At 36.5% G+C, this 21,938-nt stretch overlaps 1 protein-coding gene across 8 annotated transcripts in view; it reads right to left on the bottom strand.

Moving 5' to 3' along the window:
• Positions 1–21,938, bottom strand: part of RBMS3 (RNA binding motif single stranded interacting protein 3) — a 718,377-nt gene that overhangs the window by 483,715 nt on the left and 212,724 nt on the right. For all 8 annotated transcript variants that reach the window (XM_059939057.1, XM_059939054.1, XM_059939059.1 and 5 more), the window contains exon 3: positions 1,505–1,563. In XM_059939057.1, coding sequence (XP_059795040.1) covers positions 1,505–1,563 — 59 coding nt within the window. The remainder of the gene's footprint in view (positions 1–1,504; positions 1,564–21,938) is intronic.

Below are 21,938 nucleotides of genomic sequence, written 5' to 3'. Positions count from 1 at the left end.
CTTTTGATCTATGGATTTCAAACGTGCATTGCTTTTTTTTCTGCCTCCAGTTTCTTCCCCCTTGTAACTCAGTTTCACCCACTTTGGCAAAATAACTTTTCTAAAACACAGGTAGAATCATATCGTTTCTGCTCAAAAAAACATATAAGGGTTGTGTACAGAATTAAGTTCAAAATATCCAGGATAACTTTATAAATGCCTCCAAAATCTTGGCCCCTTCCTTCTTTCTACCGATATTCTTACCTGGGCATTTTTTCTATTCTAGTTATATGGGTCTGCTCAATTACATTCTGAAATTCTTTCTCCTGAACACCAACCTTTCCCAAGCCCATCCATTCTGCCTTGCCTTTACAAACTTCATTCCCCAAAAGGGAATCTCCATATTCTCCTCCCATAGTATTTTGTGGATCCCTGTATTATAGACATCACTCTTACACTCTCACATATATTAGGCTGATATACTGATCCTAACACATATATTAAGATTAGTTTCTTGGTTTTCTTGGTGGTTTCCTTTTCAACTAGAAATTGAACTATTAGATGATAGAAATGATGTCTTATTAATTTTTGTCTTGTAGTAGCTAAACACCTGGGGCATTTGTGAGTTTATAGGACACAAGGAATGTTGCTTTTTTCTTTAATTGCTGAATTGAATCTGACCATTACCCAATTAAGCCAGGATATACTCTCAGTGTATAAATGTTCCGAAAACGTGTACACATTATATTTGTACATGAAATAGGGGCAGTGTTTACAATGATCTTGGCTCTACCATATTTCTTGATGTTGGTATTATAAAAATGACTGGATTAGAGAAACAACAAATAACACATGTTACAAAAAGCATTTCAATTTTCCAGTATGAACTCAGTCATGCAAGAGAGCCCATATAGATTTCACAAATAAATGAATGCAGCCCTTAAAAGAGTACTGGATTCCCAGACATGAAAAAAACATGAGCCACAGATATAGTCAAATAACTTCAGAAATATTTCCAGGAAAAAAAAAAGAAGCCTTGATAAGATACAAGTTCTGAGATCCTGTGAGATGCTTATAGCTGAAACTGAGACACAATGGGCCCATCAGTAAATTCATTCCTAGTCAACCAATGTAGCTAAAGATTTAAACAACAGACAAATGAAAACGTGTTTTGCATGGGAAAGTTTTCCCCAGAGTTCCTCATTTTTATATAGGAAATCAATTTGCATCACTGATGATATCATTCAAATCAGACAACCCAAAGTTGTTAAGAGGTAATTTAGTCTTATGCTGAAGCAATTTGATACTTGTTCTGATTTGTGATTTTCATTTTGTTTGTTAATGAAAAAAAATTAATGAGCAATGTTACTAGAAATACAACTCATCCAAGCCTCGGCATGCTTAAAAAGGTTGCCATATACTGTACATTGGGATCGTTGTGCAGCTGGTGCCTGGGCCTCGCCTAGGAGGAGCCATCAGTGGAACACACAGGCGCAAGCTCAGGTATCAAGGCCCTGACACATACCTTTGCATTGATTTGTGTTTTTGTCAAGGATTGCCTTTGTGGATACGATTTTTCCATACCTGAAAGAGAGAGAGAGAGAGGGGAAAAAAAAAAAAAAATCCATGTTATTGTAGCCCAATGAAGATACTTAAAACACCGTAATAAACATCGGTGCACACACAATTGAGCAGGAACAAACCAAGAAAACAAGTTCTGAATCCCCATTTCACAGCTGGATGACCTCTTTTCACCAGCTCCTCTTTATAACTAGAGAATGGGCTTCCTTCCCTACATAATTACTGGGTTAAGCCTTCGAAAATAAACCCGTCAGGCTGTCATAGGTGGCTAAGAGGGGATTGTGTGTGACTGTGATCAAAGTAAATCACACTCTGTGGATTCTTGGAAAAATGCACAGGCCTTGGAGCCAGGCTGATCAGGGCCTGCGTCTAGCTCGGGCGCTTACCTAGCGCTGTAACTCTGAGCAGTTCAGCACGACTTATCTAAGCCCATTTTCTCATTTGTAAAAATGAGAATTGGAACAATCACTTTTCATGATACGGGAGAGGGTTAAATTGAAATGTTGCGATTTCCTAGCAGGTTGTAGGATAAATAGGACTTTTTTTTTTTGCTACTAAAAAGGTATTAGTTATACTGTAAGTTAATTGAGGATAAGGACTGAGTTTTGTACTCTCCATGTCTAACACCACCAGTAATAGAAGCTAAATAAAGGTTTGCGGTAAATAATCAATGATGTAGGTTATCCATGGTGCTTCCTCTACAATAAAATTTCTACCATAATATAGCTATATATTTACATCATAAATGTTTTAATTACTTTATCATCTCTTGCAGAAGACCTAGTCTAGGTTTTTTTTTCAGAGATTGGTAATATGGGGAATGAAATAATCTTGTTGAGCCTATTTATGAGGTATAAATGATAGGACTGAAGAAGATAAGTCCTAAGAGCTTGTCCTTCTTTAGGATTCCATGAAGGATGCTTCTAGATCAACATAAGAACATGGAGAAGTTATAATGCAAATTTAAATACCAACTTTATTAACGACTCATCTTATGTTCAAGATTTCAGCTATGGTCACAAAATATTTGGCAAGTTTTCCTTTAATTCTATGTTCCTAAGGAAGTATAAGAACATAGGATAAATACTAAACATTCTGAGAATTAATGAACTAGGTTCCCTACCACCAATGTTTCTTTTCCATTTGTAATCACCTTTTACTATACCATTAATTCTTTGGAGCATTAAATTCTTGGAGTGGTCATTTATTAAAATTCTAGTGTTGAAAATAGCGCAGTACTAGAAATGCCTTTGCCTCTTTTTTTTCCCCAATGGAATTGCTATCATTACACTAATATCACCTACAGCCTTGAAAATCATTCCAATAGGAGCTGAGCTATTGCTAGGTCACAACAGAAACAGGAATAATTGTATGAGATCAGTGGAAGGAGTCTGAGATGATTTCCCACCTATAAGCTCCACCCTTCTTAAGTCAGCCAGAACTGGGCTGGAGCTGTCCAAAGCTGAACTGGGCAGATTTCACCAGCATAAACCTGACGCTTCAGCTACTTGCATCTTTAGTACCCCTGCCCTTCCTGCACCATTACAATGATAACCCTATAGTAAACAAAATCGAAGAGAGCTAGGGTTGAAAGTGTCTCTTACTATTTTGCAGATGAAGAAAGTATGTTCTAAAAGATCAGTAACTTGATCAAAATCACATAATTTGTGAAACTTCCGATAGGGACTTGAATATGGGATTTTTGAGTTTCGTGCAGTGCTTAACTAATATAGCATGCAGCCTCTAAAATAGAAAAGCTACATATATCAAGTTGTCTTGTTCAATCAACCTTCACGTCTTTGGGGATCCACGTATTTGATCTCCAGGGCAATGCAATGTAGTCATTAAAAGAATATATTGTGGCAATAAACTTCCATGGCTCAAATCTCAGTTCAGCCAGGGTATACTTGATTAACTAAGTCTTATGTGCTCTTTGCATCATTTCACCATCTATAATGATATAAATCTATTTTTATATCGATTTAGATGATATTTATTTAAAATTGTGTACATCTATTTGTAAACCTATAAAATGATGATAACAGTCTCTACCTCATAAGGTTGTGGGGTTCACCTAGAGTGCTGATAACACTGGCTGGCATAGAGAAAGTGCTCATTTAATATTAGCTTGGCTGGCATAGAGAAAGTGCTCATTTAATATTAGCTTTTCTTACAATCACTTTCTTGCTGTTATCTGCTACATAAAACTGTCTCCAGTCCTTGGCATTCTCTGAGGTAGATAAGAAGTGGAAGGGGGTTAAGGTTCTGTCCCAAATCCCAGCTTAAAACACTACTACTTAGACTGTCAAAATCTTCCACTAAGAAACTTGGCAGGTAACGTTATTTGCTAAAAGGATAATTTGCATTTATAATTTATATTGTTATTTTTAATGTTTGGGATTTTATTAACTATATTCTCACTGTACTTAATCATACAATTACCCATAGGTTCAAATATTTTCATGGTTTATTTAGTATGACAAACTGTCTGTTGCCTCATTTTTTTTTAACTTGAAGATTTTTATTGAGCAGAGATGCAAATAATTTCTGTCCAGTGGAAAAGATAACTCTAAAGTTACAGCTTATTGCCATGTTCACCATTAATTAGTTTTGTATCTAAACCGACATTCTTATCCTAATGTTCCTTTATAAGTTGCCTATAGATATCTAGCTTTTCAAATGCTCTTTGAACTGGTTTTAACACCTTGTATATACAAGCCCACTCTCCCCAAAATTCTTCCTCCTTCCACCTTCCTCAACTCGCAAGACATACATACAGCTTCTCTTTAGAGCTCTATTTCATCCCAAGAGTTTCTCTTTTAGGAAAACAACCAGTACAATAATATATTTGAACAGTGTGTTCAGTAGACAATGTTTAAAGGTACCTATAACCGTACCCATTAACTACAGTGATGTTTGCTAGGTTTGGACTAGTCAGGCAAGAAAACATTTGCAAAATTATATGGATCTTAGAGAAGAAAACAAAAAGGGAGAAAAAAGGGAACATTTGCTGAAACATTTTTCCCCACACAAAGCACCCATCAATACAATATGGAAGAAGCAAAAACCAGAGGAAGAAAAAGAATTTAGAACATTTATAACCATCTCACATCAGGCACATAAACCCTTAAGACAAAAATCCTTCTTCTTTTGTTTCTAAAGCCACTCCTGAAATTTTTCCATAAGTACCTTCTAAATTAAAATTTAGCTCTGTCTCTTAAAGAGGAAATTGAAAATTACTGTATCTCATAGTGATTCTGTCTCACAGTGGGACTCAACCTATGGTGTCCATGGTGTCCTACTGTATCACTGTTATGAGGATTTCTTCTTCATAAAATGCAGTATATGGAAAAGATCACTGTCAGTCTTTTACAGCCAAAAAAGTGAAATGCTTTCTTGTAGAAAACATTTGTGACTATTTTAGCAAGCAACATTTTTCTTAAAAAAATAATTTTATTATTCAGAAAGTATTACAATACTAGTATACATGGAAAAAACATACACACACACACACACACACATGCCAAAAAGCAAAGTATGCTGTTTCTTGACTTCCCTATTCCTAATTACTCTCTAGGTGATAATTTCCAATGGTCCAGAATCACAAAACCATAGAACACAACTTGTTAATTCAGCCTCTACTCTGGCTGGAGTTACAGAAATTTCAGTCCTTGGCTCAGTTACAAGATTCTGCATTAACAATTATTTCACAAAGCTAGAATATGCTTTAAACAACAAGAGAAGGTATTTAATGGGCCATTAGTTCTAGTTCATGTCTGAACTCTCACGATGACAAACAGGGACTTTCTGCATGACTGGTGCTGTATCCTCCTTGCCCTGCAAAGTCAGCCACTGATGTAGGTAAATCAAGTTTAGACTTTTTTTTTGAAAAGACCTAAAACCACCATAAAGACAAAAACCACTCATATAATGTACCTGCGAAGAATTGTATTAAATTTCTCTTATGTCTTGTCAAAGTAGAGTAAAAACTACTGACTAAAGATTTTTTTTTATATATTCTAAAGAAAAAAAAATTTCTCAGGTAAAATTATTCCTAAACTTACATTATATTACTTATTTACTCTTCTCCTTTTTGGAGTTTAGATCAAGACCTTAAGTGTTCAGAAAGCTTTTTTTCTTTTTTTTTATGCCACCCACAAGTGGAAAGCAAAATCTGATATTAGAGGAAAATATGTGACCCAATTACTGAACAATGCCTGGAAATAGACACCTCAGCGGGGTCCCCAATTCTCTCTTCTATGTTTTCACTTCCTGAAGCTAGAAGAGATAAAATATCACCCACAGTCAACTTCCTGGGGGGTTTCAACTTCTTGGGGGAAACAAATAAATGAACACATTTTTTTTAACCATAATTCTTTCCATCTGGGCTCAGTGCCTTCTCCAGCCAGTATGAGAAGCACCTAAGACAGCACTGCTAGGGCACTTTTCTATATAAAGATATCCAACTCCATGTCATATCTACAAAGTCACCAACTATCCTGAGTGCCCATAAATTCTCCAAACACAACCCGGTACCAAATAACATTGTCTTTATTGTCTAAGAGGACTTTGTGATCACAAACAGAAGCCAATGCACAATAACATTTTGAGTTTTCACAACTGAGTTTTGTAATTCTTGTGTTGTCTATCAACTCTAAAAAATACGTTTACCTGAGCTTGTCAATAAAATATTTACATTTAATTTTTTAAAGAAATAGTCAATTCTTTCTGACATTTATTCTTAAATAGCATCTGAGTCATTTGTTGATACCCTTGATTATTCCACATACAAGCCTCATTTAAACTAATGGAATCTTTAATTTCCAAAATTGAGGAGAAAATAGAGAATTATGGGTCTACTGTTCATCAATTATGAAGACATCAATCCGGTGGGATCTTTCTATAAAGAATTTATTTTTAAAGCCTTTTACTGAATCACTCACTGTGTATATCAATTCAAGTAATACAGGCAGAGACTGAAAATAGTTTCCGCAGTCAATCAACTCCCAGCTAACTCATTTTTCACATGCCTTCTATACTGATACCAAGACAAGAACAAAGGTATTACATTTATTTAATGGATGGAATATTATCCTTTTAGCCAATGTGGTTGTTTGCCTACTTCTAGAAGGCTCATTCATTCTTTGGCACTTGGGGATGCTAATGGGGTATATCTATGGCTTTTGAGATCCAGCAGGAATGTGGTGGGACTATCTCTTTGAGGGACCACATCAGCCAGGTTCCATCTACAAGAGAACAAGTCTACAGCCCATTAACATTCTGAGTCATTAACAAATTCATTCTACAAACAAGTGGTCAAAGCCAGGAATAATTATTGTGGGCAGAACTATGTCCCCTCAAATTTCATATGTTGAAGGCTTAACACCAACACCTCAAAATGTAACCATATTTGGGCAGATAGCCTTTAAAGAGGTAAGGTATACTTTATAGTAGCACAGGGAACTCTGCTCAATATTATATAACAATCTAAGTGGGAAAAGAATTTGATAAAGAATGGATATATGAAAAAAAAATAAAGAGGTAAGGTAAAACCAAGTCCTATGCATGGGCCCTAATCCAATATGACTGGATCCTTATAAATTAGGACAAAGGCACAGAGGAAAGACCACAAGGCACAGAGGGAAGAGATGGCCATTTGCAAGCCGAGGAGAGAGGCCTCAGAAGAAATCACACTTCTGACACCTTCATCTCATATTTCTAGCTTCCAGAACTGTGAGAAAATAAATTTCTGTTGCTTAAGTGGTACTTGGTTATGGCAGCCCTAGCAAACTAACACAATAACCTCTTATACAAGGTCTGGTGAGCTTTGATAAAGGGAATGAAGGTGAGACTTCCTTAAATTCTTGACACAGTGATTTGGCAGTGGGTCCCACCAAGCCCTCACCTAACACCTCCAAGTTCTCTGTCACCCACATGTGTGTGTGACAACAGAGGCCAATAAGTATCACAGTGTCACCCAGAGCAGACAACTAATACTCTAGAACCTGGTTCTTGGCCTTGTAGTTTGGGCATTCTTTTTATCCCCCCAGAGATAATCATACTCTTGAATCCACACCAAGTAAATGTCACAAGTTTATTGCACAAACCAAAATGTCCTTTTTAATTTACAACTTCGGACTCGCACACTCCAAAGAAAACAAAATAAGAGTTTCTAGCTGGGAGAATTGAAGAAAATTTCAAGGAGGAGGAAGTGTTTAAAGAAGGGGTAACATTTTGACAATCAGAAATGTTTTTTATACTTCTTAGGGATAAGAAAAACAATTCTAAAAAAAAAAAAATTTCTTTTTTAGACCGATGTATTACTATTTAGTAAATTACTGTTTTCACACTACAAATAGGTTCACCACGATCCTAGGGCTGTCATGCTGCATTTACAATCTGACCAACTCTAAGACAATGGTTCTCAGACTTTGATGTGCCCCAGAATCTCTTGGAGGGCTTATTAACACACGGATTGCTGGGACCAACTCCCAGAAATACAGACTCTGCAGGTAAGAGGTGGGCCTGAAGGATTTGCAGCTCTAATAAGATCCCAGGTGATGCTGATGTTGCTGATAGTGTTATGAGAACCACCACTTCAAGAAAGAGAATGACATACAGACACCAAAGCATGTGTGGTTTGTTATCTGCAAAATTCACAGTCTGAGGGAACTTTCTACAGCCACGGAGAACTACTTTCAAAACTGCAAACAGCATTTGCTTTTGTTCAAATGATATTCTATGTTGAAAAAGATGGACTACAAATTTTTTCAGAGTTTTTGCTTAATAATATTTTTTCATTTAGCTAATATAATGACAACTTATAACTCAAAAGACAGCTGCTTTGAAATTTTTGTCAGAGACTTTTTAGAAAGTCCAAAGAAAACACATGGGCAATGTCTATGTAACTCTCTTCCTTCATCTGAAATAACTAGTTGCTAATTCTTAATTTGATTGAATTAGAATACTAATATGAAAAAAATAACTGGCAGGCAAATAATGATTAGTAACTGGTTAGTGTCTTTGCTGGTTCTTTAATGAGAAATGGATATAAAGCTGGAATGAATATACTAGACTGAAAATGAATACTTTCAAATTCTGAAACAAAACAAAACAAAAATCACTAACTTGCTAACTCTTGGGTTACATTTTAGGTTATGTATTTATGTTATGTATTTAGGGTATATAGCCTGTCATCTTAGAGAAAGCTTGCGAGAAAGAGATTTCCATGCAAACAAATGGGATGGCAAATCACATCCTTTTGGGTACTTTCTACAACCAATCATAGCACATTTCAGCATGCTTAACATCCTTTAATATTTGTTCTGCTAATGAGGAAAGAGAATAGGGTTTGGAACCAATTAATATGGACTTGAGAATTTGAAAAAGAATAGATACATGTATATGTATGACTGAAGCACTTTGCTGTACACCTGAAACTAACATAACCTTGTTAATCAACTATAGTCCAATATAAAATAAGTTTAAAAAAATATGGACTTGAATCTGACCTGTACCACCCATAGGATGTGAAACAAACAAACTACTCAACACCTTGGTACCTCAGTTTGCTGATCTGTATAGTGTAATCACTAGGCCTGCTTTTTTAGTGGCTGTAAAGATGAAATAAAATAGTGTGTGCTAAACTTCCTAGTACCATGGGTGACATGTTGAAATTTCTTCCATTGTCTTTCTAAAGCCTGCCTTATGCTTTATTACCTATACATTTACTGTGTAGCATACAAATGTCCATGCATAACTTGGACAACAATATCTCTTGACTATTTGATAGAGCCAGTCTCCATGCTGGCAGAGGCCCCTTAGGAAGCATATGCTTTGACACTCATGACCTCTCATTTATACTCCAAGTCAATTCACAGTTTCTCCTCCACTCACCCAGTCTCCTCGTGGCAACACCTAACTCCTTGCTCAGTCTGATCTCAAAGTTCAGCCCCTTCCACGCAGCCCCCACTACCTTTCCATATGCATCTGCCTTCTAACCTCCCACCAGTAGCCACTGCTCCAGTTACTACCACAGGCCCACTCATTTTCAAGTTCCCCCTTTCACAGCAGCCAACAAGTCATGGTACTTGGTGGACCACATCTTGACCCTGGCCCTCCGTGGTTCTCACTGCTGTCCACTCCTAATTCATCCATGCATGGTTGACTGTCAATAGCATCCCACCCCAAGGCCATTTGGTCTTCAAGGGCCCAATCCTGGTCTTCTGTAAGTGGATTTGAGATTTCAGAGATTTTAAATACCTCCCTTACCAGAAGCAAAGGATCCTGTCAGGATTCATGGGTCCTCCCTTCAAAACCACTCTAATGTCCATCCCTATTTGTTTTATTTAGTTGACACTTTTACACCACTTTCTATGGGCCAGCCCCTCTTCTAGGCTCTCTATATATATCCGCTCTTGTTAGTCATCACAACAAGCCCTGGATGTGGTCACTAGCTGTGTTACAAACAAGAACACTGAGACAGAAACACCTGAAGTAACTTTCTCAAGGTCACATGACTAGGAAGTAGCAAAAGCAGAATCCCGGGCTGTCTGGCTTCAGAGCATGAGGTCTGCCTCTCAGCTCTAGTGCCTCCTGCCAACCTCCTGTCTCAAAAAGAAGTCATTGCTTCTCCTTTTCTCTCTTCCAACTCCCATTCATCCCTGCCACGTCTGTGCCCTTGTTTCCCTATATATCACCTATGTTTTCTGAAACTTAATCTTTTTTCCCCAGCACCAGGGCTCTTTCCCCTCTGCCTGCCCTTGAACATTTGTAGATCATTTCTTCCTATACATTGGCTATCATCAAGTTTCTCTCTTTTCATTCCTTGACAGAGTGTTCTTGAATGATTGCTCTGCTCATGCTACTTCTTTCTTCTTAATTTCTAATTACATCCTAAATACTGACTTCTATTATTGGAAATAACTGAAAATTAACTAGTAACTTCTTAATAAGTAAAAAAATCAGTTATCATCATCCTTGACTTCTCACTAACCCCCTGGAAAACCTTCATTTTGAAACATTCTTCCCTTGGGTTCCACACAGCACACTAACCTGGTCCTTATCTTCCTTTCTTGCAGACAAGTTATCCCTTTATCTCTTTCACTTCGCTTTTCTCCTCCTCTAGATTCCTAAAAGTGGGTGTACCTCAAGCGTAATCCTTAGCCCACTTTTGTTTTAGTGCTACAATATCCATGAGACTGGTAATTCTCAGAAGGAACATGTATCAGAATCAGCTGGATGGCTTCTTACAACTCTGGGCCCCAACCTCAGAGTTTTGATTGTTTGGGATGAGGTACAAGAAAGTGAATGTCTAACAAGCTCAAGTTAGAACCAAGAACCACACTGTGAGAACGATTGATTAGAAATCTCCTTCATTATCACATTTTGAATTTCCATTTCTTTGTGTTTCCCTCTCATATTTCTTTCTCTAGATCTGCCTTCACCCTCAAACCTCAGTCTGGAATCTCCAATTAGAGTTATTGGATATTTAGAGTTATTAATTATTTCCCTTTGGAAAAATTAGAATTATCGGATATTTCCCTTTGGATGCAATGGTCATCTCAAAAATGCAACAAAGTTGAACTTGCCATTTTCCCCTTTCTCCCTTCTCTGAAAACATCTCTGGGGCAGAAGCTAGTTGGGTACTAATGTGTGTACAGGGTGGAGACTCTGACGACCTGGACAACTCAAGCGCCAGCTGGAGGGGCTCATCCTGTCTCTGGCCATTGTTACCACAAAGGAATGGGATCCAAATGTTGCAAGGCCTTCTGATTGTTTCTGAAAGAAATCTGGATTTTCAGGCAATATTTCTCAATTTTTCAAGATTGTCTTAGAGTCTTTATAAAACAATGTGAAAACACTCTTCTAGGCAGACTGAGCTTGATGGCTGCCAGTTTGTGACGTTGCCCTGATGTCCTCCAGCTGCCCCGTCTCATTCTAAATAATATAGATCCTTCCAGGGCAAATTGCATGTTCTGACCCATTGTCCGCCACTATTTCTCCCAAATCTGCATAGCTGTTGTGCTCATGACCTGCATAAAATCATCTAACATTATTATTATTTTTTCCTGTTTTATGGTATTATTTGTTTGTTTCCCACGATCTTCAACCAGACCTTGATTTTTCAGGGGTCCATATAATGCTTTATGCTTCTGTGGACATCCCTGAAATATCCAGGACAGAGTTGGATGAATAATAAATGTCTATGAAAATCTGCTGACTTTTAAGTAAATTTTATGGACCTGACAACTTTTTCCACATCAGAAACACCTACTAATGACTGAACTACACTTATACACAAACAAATATGTATATACCATTAATTGAGCACTTGCTATATGCTGGTCACTACACAGAGTGCATTAAGTATTTTATTCCAAATTCTCACAACTACCTAATAAGCTGATATTATTATTCTCATTTTTTAAGGATGAAAAATTAAACTTAGATACCTTAAGTGACTTGCCCAAGTTGACACAGCTATTGAGTTACATTGCTTATATTTGAACTCAGGTGCATTTGGCTACAAAATCCCTACTCTTTCCTTGATAATCACACTGTCCTTAAAGCATAATGAATAAACTTGGGTAAAAGTCAGTCCTCTGGTCAGTCCTGGGGTCACAAAAACATTTGCAAGTCTTTTATACATGTTGGACATGACTTCAGTTCCAAAAGGCACAAAAATGACCAAAAGTCATTGGACATAGTATAGCTGGACATTCATCATAGATTGTTAGAACTCACTTCTAGAGAAACTTCTTTCTTAAAGAAGCTTCTGATTTCACAACATGTAGCCCATTCTAGTACAACTGTGACTCTAATGTGAACTGTATGAATAATGTAAAACATAGCTTCACAGCAGAATTGACATTTGCTATTTGGGGAAGACATCAAACCTCAGATTCTGAAAATCCTGGCATCATCTATTGACTCAACACTATTAAAAAAAAAAAAAAACTGCATCAAATATGTAGCATATGTGACCATTTTGAGAGCCGTGTTTTAGTAGCAGTGGAATCAGCTGTTCAGAGCACATGCTCAGTTTCCATGATATCCCTCAGACCAAAGCACATAATCAGGTTCTCAGGAAAATTTTGTGATGGAGTTGTTACTAATAAAGTAGTAGCTCCCAATCCTCGCTTAGGCTACTTAGCTTCTTTCTAATTCCCACCCAGATTTTCTTTGTCACTACCCTTCCTCCTCCAGCTCAACTGGCATCTTCTCTCTGATGCCTTTTCTCTCTTCCCCAAGTAGCTCATTTCAGTTCTGGTTATGACCCAACATGGCATTGAGCATATCTCTATTAGAAGGTGCATTGTATCATCAATTGTGTCAATGACAAAAATGCAATACTTTATCAATACTGCATTGTACTGTGCTGTACTATACCTTTGACCATCCTAATACTGAAGATGAGTTCTTCAAGGGTAGGGCACAGGTGTTATTTATTTTATACCCCTAGCATTACATGCAGGGCTCACTCAATAATTGTTTGTTGGATGAATGGATAAATGAGTGAATACCGTATATCACATCCCCAACATCAGAATGTAAATTCTGATGCGAAGCTATTTTTGCATTATGCATACAGTTCACATTAGAGTCACAGTTGTACAAGAATGGGCTAAAGGTTGTGAAATCAGATAAGGCAATCAGAGTGTCAATGAGAGTAAGTATATCTAGGCACAGATATATCTTCCACTTTGCAATGTGACAAAGTGCATATCCTACTGACAGTGATACATCACGTTTTAGATCTTATATTGAGCACATTCACTTCATTTTATTCAAAAAGAGAGTGAGTTATAACATCATTCAAGAGCCAAAATATGAAATAGTTTTAAAGTCTTTGCTGTAAAATGTTTTATGGCATTATGTTATTTTAAATTGACAAAGACACTCAAGAAAAAGAACTGACATAATATACTGAATGAGGAATTTCGTATAGTAGAGCAGCTACTCTAAGCTTTTTTGAATACAAGAATGCCACTGCTTCATTTGAAAGAATCAGAACTCACAGTGGGAAAAATAGACAAAACGATATCATGTAGAGAGAAGTGGTCCCATGAAGCTCACACATACCAGAAGCAGAAAAGATGAAAATCAAGCCCAACTTTTAAATAATTCTCATATCCTTAATTTCAAAACTTATAAAACAAGGTACCCAAGTGGATGAGAACACAGCCATTTTTGTCAACACATCAATCTTTCCACATAAAATTTTGAGAAAGTTATAAACTTTCTAATATAAATATAAAATATTGGATAAAGCTCTTCTGTATCACTCCAAAAGATTCAGTCCTTGTGTTACCATAGCAGAAAGCTCACTGTCCAATGGATATTCAAATAATTCATGATAATATAAATCAATGATGCAGTCCATTTACCTCTGTGAAGATTATTTGTTTTATAGATTGTCTGTATTAGTCATAGTATTTTAAAAATTATATGTAAAAATATATAACTATCACACCAGGTAAGTGACAAGACAATAAAAGAATGCATGTTAAGCATTCCAGCTTAGTAATAAGCTTATAGCAGTTGATTCTCCAAAACAGTAGTTGCTGGAGTGATGCTCAATATTTCAATCACTTAATAGTCAGACAATTTAAGCTGATATTATAAATACATTCTGAAAAACATAATTAAGAAAGTGAGTAGACTGCAAAATGTGTGCAATGCTGTCTCCATTCAGTTATCAGTGGCTGCTTGTTCATTTGTCTTAACCTTTCCCACTATCACTGCAGGTGTACACACACCTCTGAGTGCTTTCCTTTCTTTCCACTGGGAAAATGTTTTGCATGACAAGGTACACATCTCTGAGACTTTTTTAGTCCATTCCACTTGGGGAGGTCCAGGGCTAAAGGAAAAATGCAAGGAAAATTCAGCTGCTCCCCATGTCAGGAACACTATCATGTCTTCTTATAGATTCTTTTTACCTGATCAACTCTTATTTAATAAAGCTTGAATATATGGTCTCTAATGTCCACTATAAGGTCACTTAAGATGCCCTCAGTGTAACATAATATCTATACTATCGCAACCAAAGGCTTGTTTGCATACTTTCTTGAAAAATCTATGACTATGAATTTTGTGTGTAAGCACAGATCATGCCCCATAATACTGAAGGGGAGACTCCATGTTTTATACATACTCATGGTGCATACCATCTACACCTAGGAGAAACACAGTAAACATCTGATGATGTGGTAATGTTCCTCCAGGAATGATAAAAGCAGCTGTTCTAAACTGTGGTGTAAATTAAAAAAGGAAAACCGTATCAAAGTTAATCACTTACTGGCAAATGCATTGTGCTTGATTAACTATTCTCCTTACTCCCTGTGTTTACTTGTGCCTTAAGAATCCATTACAGACACTACTCACACCAAAATAAACTCTTCACTTTCATTATATTATATGTATAATGTTACTCAACTGGGTTGCAGTATCACCTCAGTAAAAAAATCCAAGAATAATTTTGCGTTCAACAGTTCTTTGCCCCACAGTGCTTTACATATCTCATTTCTACTACATCCGTCAGGGAAGACAGCCAGCTCAGTTTCTCTTTCTGGTCTCCAATCTCATCATCTCCCAGTGTGAGCCCCCATATCCAACCAAAGTTGACTCCTGGAAGGTTCTAGAATGTTCACTGCTAGAATGCAATTCCGCCAGCCAAGAATTGTCTTCCTTTCCCCATGCCTCTCTCCTCACAACTTCCTTTGCCTCCTATCGGTGTGTCTCCTCCAGAAAGATTTCCCTCATGATCTGTTCTTTTAGCTGAATTAGGAGCATCCCCTCTCCCAGGGGGCCTGGTGTTTTCTCCTTGTAGCTCTGTTCCCACTGCACGTAAGCACAGGCTTATTCCTGAGAGTTACTTGAGAACAGAAGCCATCTTCCTTGTTTGTATCACACAACCATCATACGGAAGACAGCAGAGAATAGATGCTCAAGAAAAGCGGTTGAATAGACAATGATGAGGATATTAATTCCTACGTAACAAATCAGCTTACAAGAAAACAAACTTGAAACTTTTTTTTTTGTTAGACCTACAACGTATGAAATTACTAAAGAAGCTGTGTTTCTTTTTCCTTGTATTAAAAATGGTTTATAACAACGTTCATCAGCAGCCCCAAACTGGAGACAATGCAAATGGCCAATGATAATATAATGGATAAATATATTGGATTTATTCAAACAATAAAATACTACACCGTGATGCGAATGACAAACAATGGCCATAAGCAACAATGTGTAGGAATCTCCAACGATGAGCAAAATGAAGCAGACAGACAAAAGCACATATTAAAAGATTCTATTTATATAAGTTTATGTATTAGAAATCAGGATGGGGGTTATCCTTGGAAGGAGTTAGTAACTAGAAGGGGCGTGTGGGTTTGCAGTGCTGGTCACATCCTGCTCTGTGAGTTGGCTGCTGGTGACATGGGTGTGTTCAGTTTGTGAAAACACACCAAGAAGCTGTACACTGACAATTAGTGCACTTTTCTACCAGAGAGCGTTTTTCAATAAAACATTCAGAAAATAATAGCATGGTGGCAGAAGTTAATGATATTTCTAATGAAAAGGAGCCACACAGACATGGAGCAGCAAAAAAATACTTCCCATCCATCCATTTTCTGAGGGAATTTTACTGTTTTCTTTCAAGTCTCTAAGAGCCTTAGTTTAGAACCATTTGGCACAGGCTGAATAAAGAAGAAATATACAAACAGAATACAAATAGAGGTGCTAATAAATTGTCAGCAACATATTGGTTTTTATTGTGTAAAGAGACTTTTACCTATATCATAGCATAGTAATTTGGAAAAAAACAAAACAAAACACAAACTAAGGCCCCTGACATAAAATTCATCATAGCAATAAAAATAGTAGTTTTGAGAAGAAAATATTATAACATATGCCCTGTATCCCCACATACATATATTTATGTCTTGCAAATAAGCCTGATTCTATTGCCAGGTGGATTCCTTTTGAAGCTACATGATTTTTCCCAATTGGATTAGTGTGGGTTTCATTGTACTGTGCTTACAGATGTGTGTTACACAATAGAAATTCACCCACAAAGAGGAAGTAATATATTCTGCTCAGGAGGTGGCATCTTGCCCCCTTTGTCTTAATGTTAACCACTGGTAAACCAAAGTAAAAGTTGATGTGTTCAGATGGTATGAACTTTCATGTGCCATGGGAACATAATTGGTTCCACTTTCCTTAACATTAAATGTAATGAAAAGCCACATTTCATGCCCATTAAGATTAAAATTCTACTAACAGTCTTCAGCCCACTCCTCACTTGAGCACTGACATTTTAATAAGTGATCACTTTTTCCATTATAGAGGGGCTATATCTCATAAAATCAGATTTGGAAAATGTAGAAAAAAGTAGAAAGACAGAAATTATTCATAATCTCACCGCACAAACTCTTGCTAGGTAGGTTAATTTCCTTTCCTACCTATGGGTTTTCTTGTTTATGGGTTTCACATATCACACCACTTACATAATTCCTTATCCAGCACTAACACTTTCAAAGACTTTCTACATGACTATTAAGTATAAGCAATGCCAAAATCAATGTAGTATATAACATAAAAATTATTTCAGTACTGTTAGAATAGTGTAAGCCACACACACAAACAAGCAAGTATGTAAAAGTAGTGATCTTCATTAGGTGGTTTACAATGTACACACTTACAAAGGCATCTTTATTATTATTATTACTATTATTATTATTGTTATTACTATTAAATTAATTAACTAATTATCTAATTTTTAGTGAATGTTACCAAGTACCAAAGGATGTCCTCAGGCATGTAAGGGTCATAGTTCATTTACTGCATTTCTACTGCCTTTTTATTTCAAGTATATCATCATTTCAGGGTATGTCATCATATCAAGGAACTTCAAAAGAATAAAGGTGTGGATGGCTGACACCTGCCAATATATGTGTCTCCTGGCTATTTTATTTTATTTATTTTTCATTTTTTAATTTTTTGGCTGCGCCACGTGGCACGTGCGATCTTAGTTCCCTGACCAAGGATCAAACACGTGCCCCCTGCATTGGCTCTCCTGCCCATTTTAGAACTGATTTTCCTACATGTATCTTTTGAGCTAACATTTACTGCTTCCTCCTGGAAATTACATGTTTCTCAAAAAAATAGCAGCATTAGAAAGCATACAGATCTGTGTGTTTGTATGTGTGTCTTTGTGTACATGCGCTTATAGAGAGGTCTCTTCCTACAGCCCCCACAGCGGAGTCCCTAAGAGAAAAGATTTAATCTCGTTTGAGCAATAGCTAATATTTCTACTTCAAGTTGTTGCTATGCTGAGAAAATTCATTCACTGCACATAAGGGACAGGCCTTCCAAACACTCAAAGGAATCTTTGAAACCATGAAGCTTCAATTTCCTATTCTATGGTAGCTGAGTATTTTAAAGTATTTACTATCAAACTGCAGTTTAAAGACAAACAGACATTTTCAACACTTAAAATATGCATTGCTTTTTGACATTTTCTATATTGTACTCAAAAGGTAAAAGTTTGGGAATAGTCATGGGTTTTTTTTTTAATATTAGTTTATTTATAACCCTGTCTTGTTTTGTTTGTGTTAGAATTCAGAATACTGAACTTTTAATAAGTCAGATTGAAAATAATAAATGTGTTTATTATAATTATACATTGAATTACATAATATTATATATATACTGTTATTATATTAAATTATGTATTACTTTATATAAACAAATATATTAATTATATATTAATTTATATAAATAAATTAATAAGTATTTATATATAAATGAGTATTGAATATGTGAAAGATTATTTATAACATATGGAAAAGATGTAAAACCTTTTTAGATAAACATATATCACAGAGCTGAAGAAATAAATTATTGCTTATAATTGTCAAATACTTTGTTTCCCTCTTTCTAACTGCATTTCCTGCACTTACTTCTATAGATAACCACTCCCCTGTATTCTCTAATAAAGTACCCCTTGTTTTTCTCTACTGTTTTATCATATTATATGATATATATTGGTTGTTTTACTCATGTTAGAACTTTACTTCAATGAATCATAGCTTACACGTTTTACTGCACCTCATTTATTTCACATTTTAAATCATCAATTCAACCAAGCTGGTGCAAGGGACTGGGATTCTTTTATTTTCACTGGGGTAGAGTGTTCCTTTGAACAAATAATTCACAATTGTTTATCACAGTTCCTATCTATTTTCACTTAGGTTTATCCATACCCATCCCTTCATTTTTGACACTATGAACACTGCTATCATTAGTATTTTCATATTCACTTGTGCAGATGTTCAGGACGGGAACAGCTGAGGCATGTAGAACATGTGTTGTTTCCCAAAGTGGTGTATCGCCCGCAGAATACTGGTTTATCCACAACCCTACCAATGTTTCATGTTGCAGGCTTCTCTAATATTTCTCAAACTATTGATTTTAAAATATTATCATTCTTTGTGAGTAAAATGTCTAAGTTTTACAGATTAGTAAACAGTGCCTTAATGAAATGCGATGGACTAAATTAGGCCAGGTTTCCAGGCATGCCTTCCCGCTATTTATGAGAAATCAATATACTGTAACTTTATTGTGTCATGAACTACGTCCAACTCACGGTCTGATTTTTAGAAGAGGTAAATGTAGTGTTCTGTCTCACTATGTCTCTATAATTCACCACAATTTGAAGTAGGATCTTGAATCTGTGTGTATGTGTGTGTGTATATATGTATATGTGTTTGTGTGTCTTTGAATATAAAACAGGCAATGTCAGCAACTCAAAATGACATTATCTAGAGAGCATCCATGTTTCCAAATACTCCATAGAAGGTTCTGTCTCCACAAGACTTTGGTCAATTTGAGGCAGTTTACATTAGGTCTGGAGAAGACTCTTGTAGCTTAGAAAACTGATGCCCTACAAAATAAACTACTTAAGAGGGTTTTCAAATAATCCCAGTAGTAAGTAGTTGACAGTCAAAATAAAACTAAGTCTTCTGGTGTTACCACAGAGACAAAACTAAGAGCTGAAGTAAATGTTCCTCTTATTTCCAGTCATCTCTCAAATATTACATAAGCTATTAGAGTACTTTCTATACTGAAAAGCCCAAAAGCCAAGTCCTACAAAGTTACTGTATTTCACCAAGTACTCAGGATCAGCCATTTAGGTTATTCCAGATTAGGTTAATGCCACATGATGTTTTCCAAGTGTAATGCCATATAAAAAGCCAAGGCTTTCGGGAGGTAACACATGGGTCTTGTGTGTGGTTATCTAAACGAGCTTACGTTTTATCAAGCCACAAGCCTTCTGGGGGATCTGGCACCACAGAAGCCAAAGAACATGCAGATTTCTGGTCCACCCCTCCGTTCTGAAGGATGGAAAATTTCAAGAACATCAACAATGTAGCATGCAGACTGCTGGCCGACTCAAGTTCATTTTAAAATAAAAAACTCAGCAAAAGCAACCCAATTTATGGGATCTTTTATGACCCTCAAGTCACTTCCACTGTCGTACCTATTTCTGTATTATACAGGTACGAGACCACATTAATGTAGAGAAACAAAATAGCTGAAGGTATGCATAGCATTCCTTGAAAGGTTAAACTTTAGCTAAAAGGCAAAGAGGTTAAACAATATTTATTCCTCTCCCTTGATAAAAGCCCTACTAGACTCTCAGTTCCTTAAGTTAATAGTCTCACACCTGTACATATTTTTGAAGCCTAATTCTTCACCTACAAAAGATGTCACATGCTTAATTCTCCTGATTTGTGACCTTGCTGTTCAAAGTACAGTCTATGGAACACAGCACAGACATCACCTTGAGCTTCTTAAAAATGCAGAACGTGAGGCCCAGCTCCAGACCTACTGAATCAGAATCTGCATTTTAACTAGATCCCCAAGGATTTCATATACACATCACTGTGGTAAACACACAGTTTAATGACATCCACACACAAAAGTCATGAAATTCCATGCATTTTTTGTTGAACCTAGGAGCTAAAAGAAATTAACTTTCTATTAAGAGTCAAGGTAACTTTTCCAGTTACCAAAACTCTGCCTTTGCCAAAGCTGACTAGTTGAAAAAGGTAGATTTGAACTTTATTTGAGGCTCTTGTTTTCTTCTCCTTTTGCAAGATTTTGTACACTGTAATCTGCCATGTACTCATAGTCTATAGCTAATACATGCAGACAACTCATGTCAAAATTGCAGCAAAAGGCACTTTGGTCTCATCTGGGGAAATTTGTAAAACTTGTAAAGAAAAGAAAATCCCGGCTTAGAGAATGTGAAAACTCTTCAGAAATTTAATAATATTTCACTTGGCCTAAAATGTCCCCATAGTCTTTGGTCAAACAATTTGAGAGTAATCTAGTAGCAATGGGATCTGTGTTATCAAGTCTAAATCAATGCCAGCCTTATGTAAATAAAGACTTAGGGATACAGAGCCAAATTCCGCTGGCACCCTGCATTAGTATCACTAAATACAATGGTAATAAAACAATTAAGCAACATTCAAACTGCACAGAGAGTTAAAATTACAGTGCCATTATTACCTAAATCACAGATTACGAAAAAAATAAGGCCAACCCTGTCTGTGTATAAACAGTGCTTAATTTGTCATTGTGTGAGCTCCGTGTGTGTGTGTGTGTGTGTGTGTGTGTGTGTGTGTGTGTGTGTATGTCTGACAAGCTGTTCAGCCTCCTGCCTTCCTAAGTAGGTTTTACTGTTAAATTATGGCTAGAATTAACCAACATGCCAGTACACCATGATATTAATCTCCCAAGTATTCAATCACCTAACAATAGCACCATTATTCTGGAGAACTCTGCTTGTTCACTGTTCATGTTTTCAGATGTTTCATTAAGAGTAATTTTATTTCCAAAGAATTCAAAAGTTGTGCAAATGCATGATCTAAAAAAAAAAAAAAGTCTTAAATGTTTCATCTTCCAAAAGGAAGCCAAAAAAAAGAAAAAAAGAAAATCAAACAATCACTAGGTTGGTGAATTCAAAACAATGATTGAAAATAAAAGCATCTGGAGAGTTCATGGAAAGGACACTTGAAAAGGGTGTCATGGAGCATGGGAGGCTGCACTCTGCTTTTCACAGAGAAAACACCCACTTCCAGGTGTGTTTTCCATCAGTCGCTATAATTCAGCTGTGGTTGCAACAGCTGTGTCCCCTTCTTGTCATATACCTATGGCCTGTAATTGGCATCGGTGTGAGGAAACGTGTGTCATTGCTGTATCAGAACTGGCCTTCTCTTCAGACGACTGACTTGTATAGTTCATTAAAAGCATTCCTCAAGTGGCCTTCCTATTGAATTCTGACTTCCAGAGTGCCCACAGAG

This window comes from Balaenoptera ricei, chromosome 11, assembly GCF_028023285.1.
Source record: "Balaenoptera ricei isolate mBalRic1 chromosome 11, mBalRic1.hap2, whole genome shotgun sequence".
Taxonomy (NCBI): Eukaryota; Metazoa; Chordata; class Mammalia; order Artiodactyla; family Balaenopteridae; genus Balaenoptera; species Balaenoptera ricei.
Note: the sequence above shows the minus strand (reverse complement) of the source record. Positions and strands in the feature narration are given on the sequence as shown.